General features: G+C 37.5%; 1 protein-coding gene across 1 annotated transcript in view; it reads right to left on the reverse strand.

The window, feature by feature from the left end:
* Window positions 1-14,244, reverse strand: part of MYO3A (myosin IIIA) — a 172,989-nt gene that overhangs the window by 66,293 nt on the left and 92,452 nt on the right. The window contains exons 16-18 of the mRNA XM_022580201.2: window positions 10,618-10,744; window positions 6,716-6,926; window positions 4,777-4,924 (exon numbers count right to left, since the gene is read on the reverse strand). Of these exons, the coding sequence (XP_022435909.2) occupies window positions 4,777-4,924; window positions 6,716-6,926; window positions 10,618-10,744 (486 nt within the window). The remainder of the gene's footprint in view (window positions 1-4,776; window positions 4,925-6,715; window positions 6,927-10,617; window positions 10,745-14,244) is intronic.

The following is a 14,244-nucleotide window of genomic DNA, read 5'->3' on the forward strand; positions in this document are numbered from 1 at the left end:
AACTAAGCCCGTGCACCACAACTACTGAGCCTGTGCTCTAGAGCCTGCGAGCCACAACTACTGAGCCTGTGTGCCACAACTACTGAAGCCTGTGCGCCTAGAGCTGGTGCTCTGCAACAAGAGAAGACACCACAATGAAGAGCCTGCATGCCGCAACTAGAAAAATGCTCTCGCGCAGCAATGAAGACTCAATACAGCCAAAAAAACCCCAAAAAAACTTTAGTTCAGTTAACAGTCAGAAAAATGTGCTGCACTAATGGATCAGAAAGCTCATCCTAGGTATAGATGGGCATATGAGGAAGTAGAGTGAATCTTCAGGATTCTAGAGCAATGCTTTGTAGTATCATACATGAGTTCTGGGCCTAAAGAACAATGGCATTTATTCCAATTCAAACTCATGCCCATGAGGGACTAATCCATGGTTGTGTTCATTGAGCTCCCTTTCATATGGAAGAAAACCAGAAAATAAGCAAAAACAAACCCAACAAAAGCAAAGTCTTGGCTACAAATTACCATGGAGATTCAGTGTGAGGGCTATTTCGAAAAGATGCCTCCCTTATTAGAAATGCGATGGCTTGTTTGCTGCTCTTTGAGCTGCTAATTAATAGCTTTTTGAAAAATATGGAAGTAAACAATGTGCATAAAATAATGCTCTACAAATCAAATAGGGAAGGCTGAAATATGAATACTCTACTTGTGGAATTAATAAAGTTGACAGAAAAGTATACACTTTTCAGTTGCAACTTATTTAGCAGAGTTTGATTGAGTCTTGAATTTTAAAAGATTACAACCATATTCCTCGTCAGCTATTTGCAGGGGAGGGGACCTAGATTATTATCTAACTTTCAAACTACTGTTTTCAGACATAAATTGTTCCTTTAAATTTTATTAAAGTCAAATGGTTCTTCTAGTGCTGTAAAAGTATGGAAGCTTCCAATGTTATATTCAAATATTAGCTTCAAATGAAATATCAAACCAGACAATTTTCAGGAGCTATATATTATACACATTAGAAAAACAATACTACTCTAGACCTACTGTCTTAGGCATTCTAAATATCTAGATAGTAAGGAGAAAAAAGATACAAGTTCTGGATGCTCTTGGTTGTGGGTTGAGATTACGAGGAATATAATTTATGTCCACAGAAATGTAGGTTTTGAGAAGAAAAGAGGCATAGCTGCCAGTGAGTTAAAAATGAGGCTCCCAGGGACTTCCCTGGTGGCCCAGTGGAAAAGACTCCACACTCCCAATGCAGGGGGCCCGCGTTCGATCCCTGGTCAGGGAACTAGATCATGCATGCTGCAACTAAGAATTTACATGCCACAACTAAGGAGCCTGCATGCCGCAACTAAGACTGCGTGCAACCAAATAAATAAACAATTTTTTTTAAAATGAGGTTCCCAGACTTAGGAATATGTTTCAAAAGGTATACAAATGGTTAGTTGGAGGCAACCATTCTGGGAAACAAAACTATCCACTCAACAAACTATGGATTAGGTCACTGTCATAAAGTCTTTCACTAAACATGTTTTACTATAGTCTATTGATTATTGTTTTAATAGAAATTAATAGGAAAATGATATTCAAAATACCTTAATAACCAACTTTACTGTACATCACATGCAAACAGAACTGGGGCAAAAGCAGGAAACGTCTTTAGCTAAACTTTATGTCCCAGTGCTGTAGGACTGACGATAAAGATAATATTTGTTGATTAAAGCAGAACCAGAAGTGGTTTCATCTGTGTAGATGCTACCCAAGGCTTGTGTCTTGCTCAGATTGGATAGATCATTTGTATGTCCATGAAACTGAGAACATTATGTCTTCCTGATAAGCAATAACAGCTTTACTAAGCGAAGGAGCTCTTAGGTCAAACCTATGATTACATTTGACCAGAAGAAGTGTGACCATGATTTTAATTAATTATTTGGCTTAAGTAGCTGTTTCTTATGTATAGAAATTGGTGTAAATGTGCTCTCTTTATCTGTGGTAGCTAATACATACAGCTACATAAGCATTTCTCAGTTACAATTTTTGCTTTCACACGTAAGTGACAGAGTGAAAGAAAAAGAAACCCAAACAGGTGCACACACACGTTAAAATCAACAGAATCTCTGACTACCCCTGTGTCCACCAGATCACAGATTCACTGACCTGATCACTCAGTTGCCAATGCTTGGTCCGTAAGATTATGAAGTAGGGATGCTTGGGTCGTTACCCTAGGAAGGCAATCGAAAGGACTGGGAATGGCCTTAATTCCTCAAAGTGCTTTGCATAATCTTGGATCCTAGTTACATTTTTAATTTGTTGGGGCAATTTTGACTTGGTTTTGTCTTGAAAGCCTCTCAAGGATAGTTGTAAAGGAGCCATATTAGAGTAGTTTCATTTGTAGCAAGCCCAAAGACAAAACAATTAAGAGCATTAGGATGATGAATGAAATTCAAGGCTATCGATCAAAGTGAACTGTAAACTACAATTTTATAAAAAAGTGAAAAGCAAATAATTATTGAAAGATATGTACACGGGTTTAAAGGGTAGTTCCAATAAAATCAGGTTCTAACCTCAACCCCCCAAAGAGAAGAATAATAGAAGTCTGCTAACACAAGTTGTTAATTAATTAATCAGATGGGGAAATACACAAAGACGCACCTGGTCCCATGAAGCAAGTAATCCTAATAGATCCCTATCAAAAAGTCCAAACCAAAAAAAATTTACTTATTTCAATCTCTGGTTAGAATGGATTCTGTGAACACTGTGAGTCATTAAAGCAAGATGACATTGATTAATAAATATTCATTGAGCATTTGCTATATGTCAGGCTCTGAAGATACAAAAAGAATTAATACACAATCCCACAATCCTTGACCTCAAGGAGTCTTCAGCCTAGTGAGAGAGAGCAAAAACGGAAACTAAACACTGTGATGTCAAATGTTTTTACTGGACCATAGGGGAGGGAGGAGTAAGAATAAGTCTCACTGATTTTTTGGATTTCAGAAATGAGAAATGAAATGTAACATAACATTTTTGGCTTGAGTAAGCTGGTGGACAGAGATGTCATTCTCTAAGAAAGAATGTAAGTGGGAGGGAAAGATGATGGGTTCAATTCTGGATAAAGTTCTGGAAGCTGTCCTAATCAGGGGAGGTTTAGAGAGAGGCATGGGCTGGAGGTGAGGACTGAAGCATCCCTAGCATTTAGGGAGTACTTGAAATATTGGAAATAGATTCTTTCCTAGTGAATATAAGAAGAGGTCAAAAATGGAAGCTATTGGGAGCTCGCATTTAGGGCAGTAATTGGCTGCACATTGGAAGAGACTGGGAACCTTTGAAAAATAGTGATAGCTAGGTCTCATTCGACGATATCTGACTTAATGGGTCTGGGATAGGATCTGAGCACTGGGATTTTACCCAAGTGATTCAAATATGTAGCCAGGGTTAAGAACCACGGATTTATGGGCTGGTGCAGGAAGAGTAAAGGAGGAACCCATCAGAGAGCAAGAGAAACAGAAAGCGTGTTAGGGATGACAAAAGAGGGATTTTCCAGAAACAGGAGTCTGTCAACAGGGTTGACAATAATAATGTGGAGACTAAAATGTTTCTGATACTAATGAGTGATGAGATTAAGAAGGGCCCTTCCAGTAGCCAGATACTACGGACTCAACGTACCCAGGCGGGGAAGAAATCAATACATTACAGTGAAGGTTGAATATGTTTTCAAGGAGACTGGCTATGAAGGGAAGGGGGAGGGCTATGGCTGCAGACATAGCAGGCTGGAGAAGGGCTCTGTTTTTAAAGACTTTAAAGGATTTCATCATATAACTAGGCCAAAGGATGGCGCTACTGGAGAGGAGTGGAGAAGGGGTAGAGGGAGAGGGTGAGAGAATGAGTATGTGATGAACAAGAATCTGGGGTAGATGAGAGCTGTGCAAACACAGATAAAATCTTAAATTTATGTCCCTTTTTTGACCTAAGAAATGTCACAATCCAAACATTTTTTGTGCAACCACTGTTTTCAAGATGCGATCTCAAAGTAAATTTGCAATAAGGCTAAATATTTTGAAGCAAAAGAGGTTCATCATGTACCTCTAATTTATCTCAAACTTAAACAAAAACCTCAGTTTTAATCAGTAAACACAAAACAATTTAATATTATTTAAAGGAGAAATAGCACACTAAATGATATAAAATACTACTATTTCTTTTAGACTTGATTAACTAAATAATTTTAACACTAACGTTTTGCCAAATGCGATGCAAGTGAGTTTCTGACTTTTGAAGCTGAATCATTATTACACATTGTACTGTGACAAAATTACCGTTTCATAGCATTTACATCAAATCCATTATCTTGCATTCTGCTGCCTAGCAACTGGAATTCTGAAGTTTAATGCATTTTAGATGGATATTTACATTTCAAACAGAATTTCAGCTATGCAGTCTACAGAAAGAAAGAGCTAGACACATCTGCTTACTTAAATTTCCAAAGGAAACTTCTTTGTTTTGCAAGGACTCAGACGTGCTAAGTTTTGGAGAAGAGTCCGGTGATTTTTGGTGGAGTACACTCAGCACCACGTATCAAGACACACTAAATTCATACCAGCTTTTTGGCTTGTTTTTGTTTTTATAATGAGCATGGAGAAAAGGAAACCTTTTTTTGGTCTTTATTAAATGTTTCAGGCTTTAAATCTATGATTTAGATCCTGCTTCATAGTACAATTCTCCACAGAACACACACACTGCATGCATCTATACTATATATAACAAAGCACCTCAACTTACCTGTTCCCAGGCGAACACATGTTGATTGAAATAAAACTGAATTTGTTCATTTGCAATGTTAATGCACAGCTGCTCAAAGGAATTTTTTTTGAAATTTTCAAAGCCAAATATATCCAGAATGCCAATGCTTAGCTCATCATCATTCCCACTGGAAGATTGAAGAGGCATTATTTTGAGTTCTTATTTATTTTCTTAGGAGGTAATTCAAAGCAGGGTATCTCAGCGTCACTTTTGTGATTTAGCTAAGAAACTACTACCAGGACATAGAGTGAACATTTTTTCTTTCTTTTTTTTAAAAAAAATTTTTTTAACATCTTTATTGGAGTATAATTGCTTTACAATGGTGTGTTAGTTTCTGCTGTATAACAAAGTGAATCACCTATATATATATACATATATCTCCATATTTCCTCCCTCTTGCGTCTCCCTCCCACCCTCCCTATCCCACCCCTCTAGGTGGTCACAAAGCACCGAGCTGATCTCCCTATGCTATGTGGCTGCTTCCCACTAGCTATCTATTTTACATTTGGTAGTGTATATATGTCCGTGCGAAAATTTTCTTAATTGAAAAAGTTTCCCTCCACAGAACATTAACTAGGGAGCATTCATTTTAATATGTAGACAGTATAATATTTTCCTTGTACTACAGAAACTACTCCTAGAGTCATGAATCACAGGGAAAACCTAGTCAGTGCTCAGAATATAGTATGAATGTGTTCAGTAAAAACCATACCAGAAAAGCAAAAATTCAGTGAAAGGGTATTTAGTCTCTCATTTTAGGACAATTAAAACATCCTGCTAAAGATATTTTACTTATTTTAAAGAACTGTTATTTGGTTTTTAATTATCCACTCGTAATTTTTAATATGGGATGAACAGTAACCTGGAGAAAGATATAAATATATATTAATTTATATCATAATGAAATAATTTAAAATACAATTCAATACTATTTCACAATTCAATATTCCAGATGCAACTTTGCCCTGCTCCTCCACAATGGTTACCTCTGTTCACTAATTTTGAGGGAGAGAGACTTAAGAACGTTATTCCTCGATGTTCTTAACTCTCTTGGATAGTCTGAATGATACTATGGTGTGGTGTGTATTTTAGTGGAAAAATAACAGTGAATTACACCCCTGAAATGTATATGAAATGGTCTTTTATGCTTAGTAAGCAAGTGTGAAGGAGGTGATCTTAAGGTAGGAATCCACCATATTTTTCACATACCAATTTCTAAAGATTATATAATTTATAGGAGAACACAGCTTTGGATGTAAATGTAAGGATATATCTCGGCACAAGCCCTGGTGTACAGAGAGCACTCAATGGTGGCTGCGATTTCAGATAAGGCACTCGACAGGCTGGAGACTTAAGTTGCATTTTGCATCTGTTATGGTCAGATAACACTACTGTTCACATCTTGCTCTATCACTTATTAGCTATCTACAGCATTTCTTAACCAAATTTCATTGAAGATCATATGTACCCCTGCTGGGTTATAATGAGAGTTAAACTATGAAAAGGAAGTTTTCCTTTGCCTTGAAAATTTAATTCAATCCCTCAAAACAAAGACAAAGAACTGCTGAACAGACATTCTCTGCAAGTATAAAATGGTATATGCTTCACGGCACACCTTCTAATTAAAAGAACATATAAATTGACAGTAAGAAGTCACATTAAAAAATCACTTTCTATTATGTTTATTCATGTTGCTACAGTTTCTGTGTCCCAGCAGTTTTAAAGTTTTATAGCTACCTGATGCAATGAAGTGGCACCATTAGTAAATAAAGCAGAGCTTAAACTAGAAGCAAAAGTTTAATAATTAAATGACACCAATTAGAAACATTTTCAAAGGGACTCACAGACAAATCAGTAAATTAGAAAACAGATTTACATCACCTGACGTTTGGGGAACACGTTCTATAAAGTTTTTTACCTGGGTGATGCGTTGTGCTTCAATAAGCTGTTAATGCAATTGACTATCCAACTAAACAGGCGTCCATATAAAGTTTTCGCTGTCGCATCCCTGACGTCAGTAGCTTTCTCTACAGTATTGGGTCGTATGATGGTTTCTCCTCTAGTGACCACGCAGTGGGAGGTGAGAGCTTCTTGTAGCTCATCTGCTTGAATGCAAAGCAAAGAAGCAGCTAAAAATAAACAAACATGTGTTGTTAGAAGATATGATGACAATGATGTCGTTTCCCAGAGAATGAAAATGTCTTAATTCACCTTCTTCAAATGACATGAAATAAACATGTGAAGGTTTTATAATATAAAAAGAATATCCTATTCAATAGGAGCCCTGTGTTTCTTCTAGATCATCTTTCTCCGCTAATCTCGACTGGTCAGCTATAGGCTGTTGTATAATACAGCACAACCCAAACTGAGCTGGCTGATAGAGTGACCTTCCACACAAACCAGTGGTTGTTTAGGTGATGCCAAACACAATTTCACTGAATTATGTTAAAATATTTAAAAACATAATGAACAGTTCTGCTATCATTTGGATGCCACTATTATAGACACATTTTCAAAACATGGAAATTAATTGTAAAGTTACCTAGACTTCAGGGATATACCCAAACAAATGCATTTTAAGTAACTTCTGCAAGATGGAAACAAACGAGCATAAAACGTCTTGACATTCATATACTTTTTAATCATACTACTATTTCTCAGTTATATATGTCAATGACTAAAGTTTGTTAAAACGTATTGCCCGAACAAATATTTAATATTTAATTAAATATCACAGGTAATTTTAACTCAGTGAACAAAACTCATTGTTCAATATAATAAACATACTTAACCCAAACTATTACAGGACAGACAGGCTGATTTCTCAAATCAGTCGTTCTCCTTTTAAAATATTTTGAACATTTTAAATTTAGTTTTAGCACTTGGGACAAGATATTTCTTGGTTATGTTGCTAAAATTGTTGAACCTTATTTAAACAAAATATTTTTTCACAATGTAGAAGTAATATAAGCTTAATACACAAATCCTACCTTCAGAGAAAACATTCTGCGTTTCTTTCCTTCTAGGCATGTTTATTACCACTATTCTGCACATACATTTTATCTTAATAGCTTAAGCATTTCCCATCTTGTTGAATACTGTTTGTTGATATAATTTTAATTTGCTGCATAATATTCTGACATATATAATAACATATCAATTTTTAAATTGTTGCATATTTAGGTTGCTTCCATATATTCACAATTGTAAAGAATGCTAGGATGAATATTTTGGGCATGAATCTGTGCTTCTGTCTTGTATCATTTTCTTAGCATAAACTGCCTAAATTCAGCAATTGGTTGAGTATATAAACACTTCTAAGCCTTTTGATATATTCTATTTAGCTGCTCTTCAAAAACTCTAAACCAACTGTACTCCTACCAGCCAAATGAAAGGTAAATAATTTCAACACAATTTCATGGACACCAGGGATTATTATTTTTAAAAAGAATGCTTTCTTCTTTCACTTTGACTCCTAGCAAAGCTGAATACTTTCTTCTTTGCATATTTTTATTAGTGATTTGTGGTTCTTACTTTGTAAACTGCCACATTTTCATTTTCTTATTTTGTAAACTGCCTATTTTTCATTGATATATTCATCTCTTCCTAATCAATTTATAAGAGTTTAAAGAGAATAATGCTTTGATATATATATTGCAAGTATTTTCCCTCATTTTTCATTTACATTGCAATTTAATTTATTTTCCTTTTTTTGGTATGAAAGCTTTAATTTTTATGTTGTCAAATATCCACTTAAAAAATTATTTCTGCTCTTGGTTTTCTGCACATAAAGTCCTTCAAGTCTTTTCTCATCTCAGGATTATATAAATGCATTTTGTCCTGTACATTTATGTATGTATGTATTTACTTACTTATTTGCATTTAAATTGATAGACATTTGGAATACACTTTGGTATAGGGCGTATGAGAAGGATTCAAACTCCCCCTCCTCCAAATGGTCGGCCAGTTGCTTGTCCCTACAACACTGATTCCCTAGTGATTTGTAATGCCTTTCTGGTAATTCTACTTCGCTCTGTTTCTGAATAATGTCTCCTATTGACTGGTATGTCTATTTCTATTCCCCCACTATTCATTAATTTGACATATATTTATTTATTGAACATCTACTACATGCCAGGTGTTTTACCTGGGGATATACTGCTAAGTAGAACCCCTTTTAAGACAGTTCTCATCTTGATGGTCTTTATCCAGAGGGAATGAGAAGCTAATCAAGAAGAACAAGTGGGAAGATAGAGGGGGAGAAGGAAAGGGACAAGGAGGATAGGAGAGGAAGGCTGAGAGACACCACGGATACATGTGTTAAGTGGTTCCTGAATGAACTGTGGAGGACAACCTGGAAAAGTTCAAGAATTAACGTGCAATGAACAACTGGGTGGTCACTTAGTGCAGGTGAGACATGATGTGTCTTAGATGAGAATAATGATGATGGAGAGAAAGACAAGAGGTCATATTTGGGAGAGAGTTTTGGGATAGAATGGACAAAACTGGTGCCTGATTGAAACCATGCACCTGTAAAATCATCTGGAAACACGGCCCTGGTTTGGAGATAATTCCTTGTGACTTTAATTACAAATCACTTTAATGTAAATTAGTAAAATTTCTATTTTCCATGAGTGCTTTAATTCGTTTTAACTATATTCATATTAACATTAACCTTCTGTGACCCATATAACTGTCTCCTGCTATACGGAAATGGGTTTCCAATCATCAAAATCATTTTTCAGTTCGGTAGTTTCTAAGTGTACTCATATTTACGACATAGCTCTATTGCAACTCATTCTGTTGGCTGCTGATAACTCTTGTAATTATGACCAGATGGTGAGGTTTGAATCTTATCATTGGCGCTTTCTGGCAATTCCTTCCACTTCTGATAACCTAATATCTTATGTGCCAATTAAGGTTTCCTTATATATGAAAAGCCAGAACAGGTTTCCAGGTACCTGCCAATCATTACATGCCAACCTCAGACGCTTGTTCTGCTGTGTTACCAAGCTGGTGGGATGGAGATGATGGGGATTTGGGGACAGATCCAGACCAGGGTGGCCCTCTGAAATTATCCTAAAACATCTCATTCTGTTCCTGAGTAAGTATAAATCAGAAAAAAATATATAAACAAAATTTTATAACATTATTTCCTAGGTTATGAATGAAACTTTAACAAATCTGGAATTGTGGAGGCATATGACAACACTAAAAATAAAAATTAGGGTATATTCTAAATTAAAAAGCTTTGCCACTGGACGGTATCAGTGAGAAACCTTAAATTATTAAAATAATTCATCGAACTCTGCCAGTAAGAGAAAAGCTGATTTGAAGCAAATACTGTGATGTACTTTTCTTGCATAGAAAATGACTCCGAAATTAATCAACCCAAGATGAATGCGTGTAAAAAATCCATCCAGTACGAAAATAAATATTCAGGTCTTTATTACTTATAAAATGATAACAGATGCCAAATTGTTATCACAATAACAACTTTAACTCTTTTTCAGATCAGTTTGCTAAATTTTAACTACGCTTTCTGTGTTTTTACATTGAAATGTAAATAGCTCCTAAAATAATCATGAAAGCCTAGCCTTTAGAAATGTTTTCTACAGTAATTAGTTAATTTGTAGCCATGAAGATCTGTTTTAAATAGTGGACTTTGAAAACTCCATTTGACACAAATTGAATCTGAGTATTCATTTTTAGGATTCCAAAAAAGTACAACTGCTTGAAGTTATCCCTATGTGACACTTTCAGTATGTCATCAGACTTTTTTTAGGAGTTCAGTTTTGAATGCAAGATAATAAAACTCACAGTTCTCCAGAGCTGCATGATTAGAAATGTGGCTCTTGTCAATCTGGTGTTCAGTTGCCACAGAAGAAAATTCAATGTTTCCAACGTTCAGGATTGCAGCCAGTATACTGTATACACTTCCAAGTTGCTGAAACACAGCACAGGAATGTTAGCATCATTGTCCCCTTGAGTACAGCAAGGCAGTGCCTGTGGCTGCCGACAGACTGGGGAACAATCTTTAGGATCCAGCATAACAAGGTTATCCCACAGCCTATGATGTCAAACTAAGAGAAGTCAACTGGCTTCCCTGGTCCTCTCATTCTCTTCAAATCATCGATGTTGGCTGAATTATGTCATTCAAGAACTGTAACTTTTTATGTATGTTGAATGAAGACAACTAGGTATCAAATTATCATTTTTAAATTATTATCAAATGACTAACTAAAAGGGAATTTTATGCCCCTCCCATGCTGACTAAAACCAATTTTTAAAAATAAAGTGTTTCATAGAAATTCAACACTGTGCGATGCTTTAAATACTTTAAAATTTACTTCACAAATATTATTTGATCACAACTGAAGCCATAACTGATAATCCAAAGAAAATGTACTAGCTTGTGATTTTAGACTGTTATAAGAAATGTAAGCAAAATTAAAGCAGGAAAAAAAAAGGCATTCTCATCTTAGACAAAAGACTTGTGACTTTGTGCAAAGGGAAACAAATAAAATTCCTGTCACGACGCAATAAAAACTGCCTCTAAATGAGTTGACTCATAAAACTACTAATCATTTATCTTAAAACTGTGGCAGGAAAATGGCTTAGGAAATCATGGGTTTTGAAAAGTTTTAAGAGTTTTCCAATTTGGGTTATTTGTAGAGAATATCTGATTTTGATTTGCCTGTCACTTTGCCTGGCCTGTGCTGAATCACAAATGTACAAGTAAATTGTAAACCCCGAAATATTGAAAGGGAAACCTACACCATGGGTACTGTTGACACCAACCGGAGAAAGACAAGCGGGGAGAGACAGAATGAGAGAGAAAAAGAGAGAGAGAGAGAGACACTCTCTGTATTGGAGAGTCACCAAAATTGTGCAGCCGTAAAATGTGTAGGCAGCAAGCTGTGATTAAAGGATGTGAAAATCAAGCCATTTAACTTGATTGTGCAAGTTGCCTCTTTCCAAAGTGAAATTGAAGCAGCTATGGACAAAAGACATATCCAGGGCTTCCCTGGTGGCGCAGCGGTTGAGAGTCCGCCTGCCAATGCAGGGGACATGGGTTCGTGCCCCAGTGCGGGAAGATCCCACGTGCCGCAGAGCGGCTGGGCCTGTGAGCCATAGCCACTAAGCCTGCGCGTCCGGAGCCTGTGCTCCGCAGCGGGAGAGGCCACAACAGTGAGAGGTCCACGTACCACATAAAAAAAAAAATAAAAAAAAAAATCCAAACAAGCCAGTGAGATGACATTAAAAAAAATCACTAGTGGGATAAAAAGGAAGTAAACACCCACTCAGTTCAATTCCACTGTCTCCAAAGCGGGACAGTCTGCCCTGTTAACTCTCTGAGGCTCTGCTTTTAGGGGGGAGACCAGCACATTCTAGGAGAGTCACCTTGAACTGGACTAAAAGTCTCCACAAGATATTTAGCAGTGATTGTGCTTCAGCTCCAGAAACAGATGTTATGTTTTCCTTTAACCTAAGCTATATGTTTGGATGTTCAGTAAACACTGAATATGTTTAAATTTGGAACATCCAGTTTTACATAAATGAAATATGTTTGTCACTAGATGCTAACTGCTAGACTGGTTTCATTTTAATGTGACTAAACATTGCTCTACCAGGCAATGGAAAGGAGTTGAGGCAAATATAAGTGAAACATTGCCTCTAACGACTGGGACTTGGAAGTAATAAACCAATTAAAAATGGTTCCCTACTTCTAAGATAGCAACCTCTGGGGGAAGGAACTGGTAAGAAGATAAGCTCTTCTGATGATGTACAGCAGGGAAAAGTACTACAAAGGGGCCCAGCCCCGGGTCGGCAGCAGGAGCTGCTTGCTTGGCATACAACATGCTTCCCGTTTGGAGGGTGCTCTGAGATCCAATGAGCCTCTCCTGTTTTCCCCCAACCAGGCAACCAATACAGCCAGACTGCAGTCCAAAGGGGCATCTACCAGTAGCAACATTCAGCCTAGGACCAAGGATTGGAGACAGGAGTGGATGCTGTGTTTTTCTTTATTCACTGCATCCCTTTCTGCTTTAAGAGCCAGGATACCCGCTATTGCTTAAATCAACTTGTCTCCATAGGTACAAGCTGTGGGTGATGGCAGGGTTGGAGGGAGGTTAGGGAGAGGGAAAGTGATGCAACAGAAGGGGAGGAGGCTGATCTGAATTTGAATTTTGGCAAAAAGAAGTGAGGAAGATGCACCGAAAGCAGCCACAGCCAGGAAGGGCTCGGGGTGGGGTAGAGTCAAGTTTAACTAGCATCATGCCAGCCCACTGGAGCAGCAAATATCCTATTTTCACTCCTGATGCAGCTAAGCTGGCTTTTATGTGGTGCTCAAACATTCAGGAGGGAGCAAGATCTTGGTCCTTTGAGCCAGAATGAGAGCAAAAGACCCAGGTGGTCACCAACGATGCGTTGGAAGCTCAAAATCAGAGCATATGAACGGGACCAAGTCTGGAACAGGGTGGCATGTGGAATCACCCAGAGTGTCTCCCATGGCTTGTCTGAAATCTCTGGGTGGCAGTCATATGTCACTTGGAATATGGCTGAAACTCATGCCATCCGAGTCAGGGACTTCCTCTTCCAGAGCTGAACCAATTACATACACACGGCACTAGTAATAACCATATCTATTTTATTAGGAAATGTATTAGGGTCATCTCTGACTGCAAACGGTAGAGTTCAGATTGGTGTTGTTCCCAAAATATAGTCAGGTAAGGCTGACAGCAGTTTTCAGTGTCACATGATGTCCACCACCCCAGACATCACGGCTAAAAAAAGGGCACATAGCACTCCACCCTTCACATGAGATATCCACAGTAAGTTCTATAAGCTTAGTACTCTCTCAGTTGTTCAACTCCTATTCTGTCCTCATCATTTTTCTCCCAACTCTCCAGCAAAGGCTTTTACTGATCAAGTGAATTGTCCTGTCCTCATACGTCAATCCCGTCACCCTGTCAACCTGTGCTGCTGCTGCTGCTTCTTGTTCTCCCCGTCCCCCTCCTCCTTCTTTTTCTTCTTCTTTTTCTTCTGTGAGAGTGCAGTAGGGGATTAAGATTTATATACTGGCCCTTTAAGAAACATGCATGTGTCTCACCTGCAGAAAGTTCTTCATAGTAATGTATTACAGCTAAGAGCAAAGTCTGCAAGCTTCCCTAAAAACCCTCAGAAATCTTAACAAACAATGGATTCTTTTTTTCCATTTTACAGCCTAAAGCTATTTAATGCATCAACAGAGAGAAGGTCCCAATCATCTCCTTTCTGCCTAGAGACCACAGAACCACTGAGTTTCCTGATTTGAGCTGCAGGTTCTAGAGTAGACAGCCAAAGTTCCAGCCAGGGTCCAAGAATCTACGGAAAGAATGCGTCACTCAGAAAAAAAGATGATCAAGCTGGAGCCTCTACTTCTAAATCAAAAAGTTACTCAACTTT

Source organism: Delphinapterus leucas, chromosome 2 (assembly GCF_059928025.1).
Source record: "Delphinapterus leucas isolate spDelLeu-1000000601 "Yukka" chromosome 2, BTC_Dleu_Yukka2, whole genome shotgun sequence".
NCBI classification, from domain to species: Eukaryota; Metazoa; Chordata; class Mammalia; order Artiodactyla; family Monodontidae; genus Delphinapterus; species Delphinapterus leucas.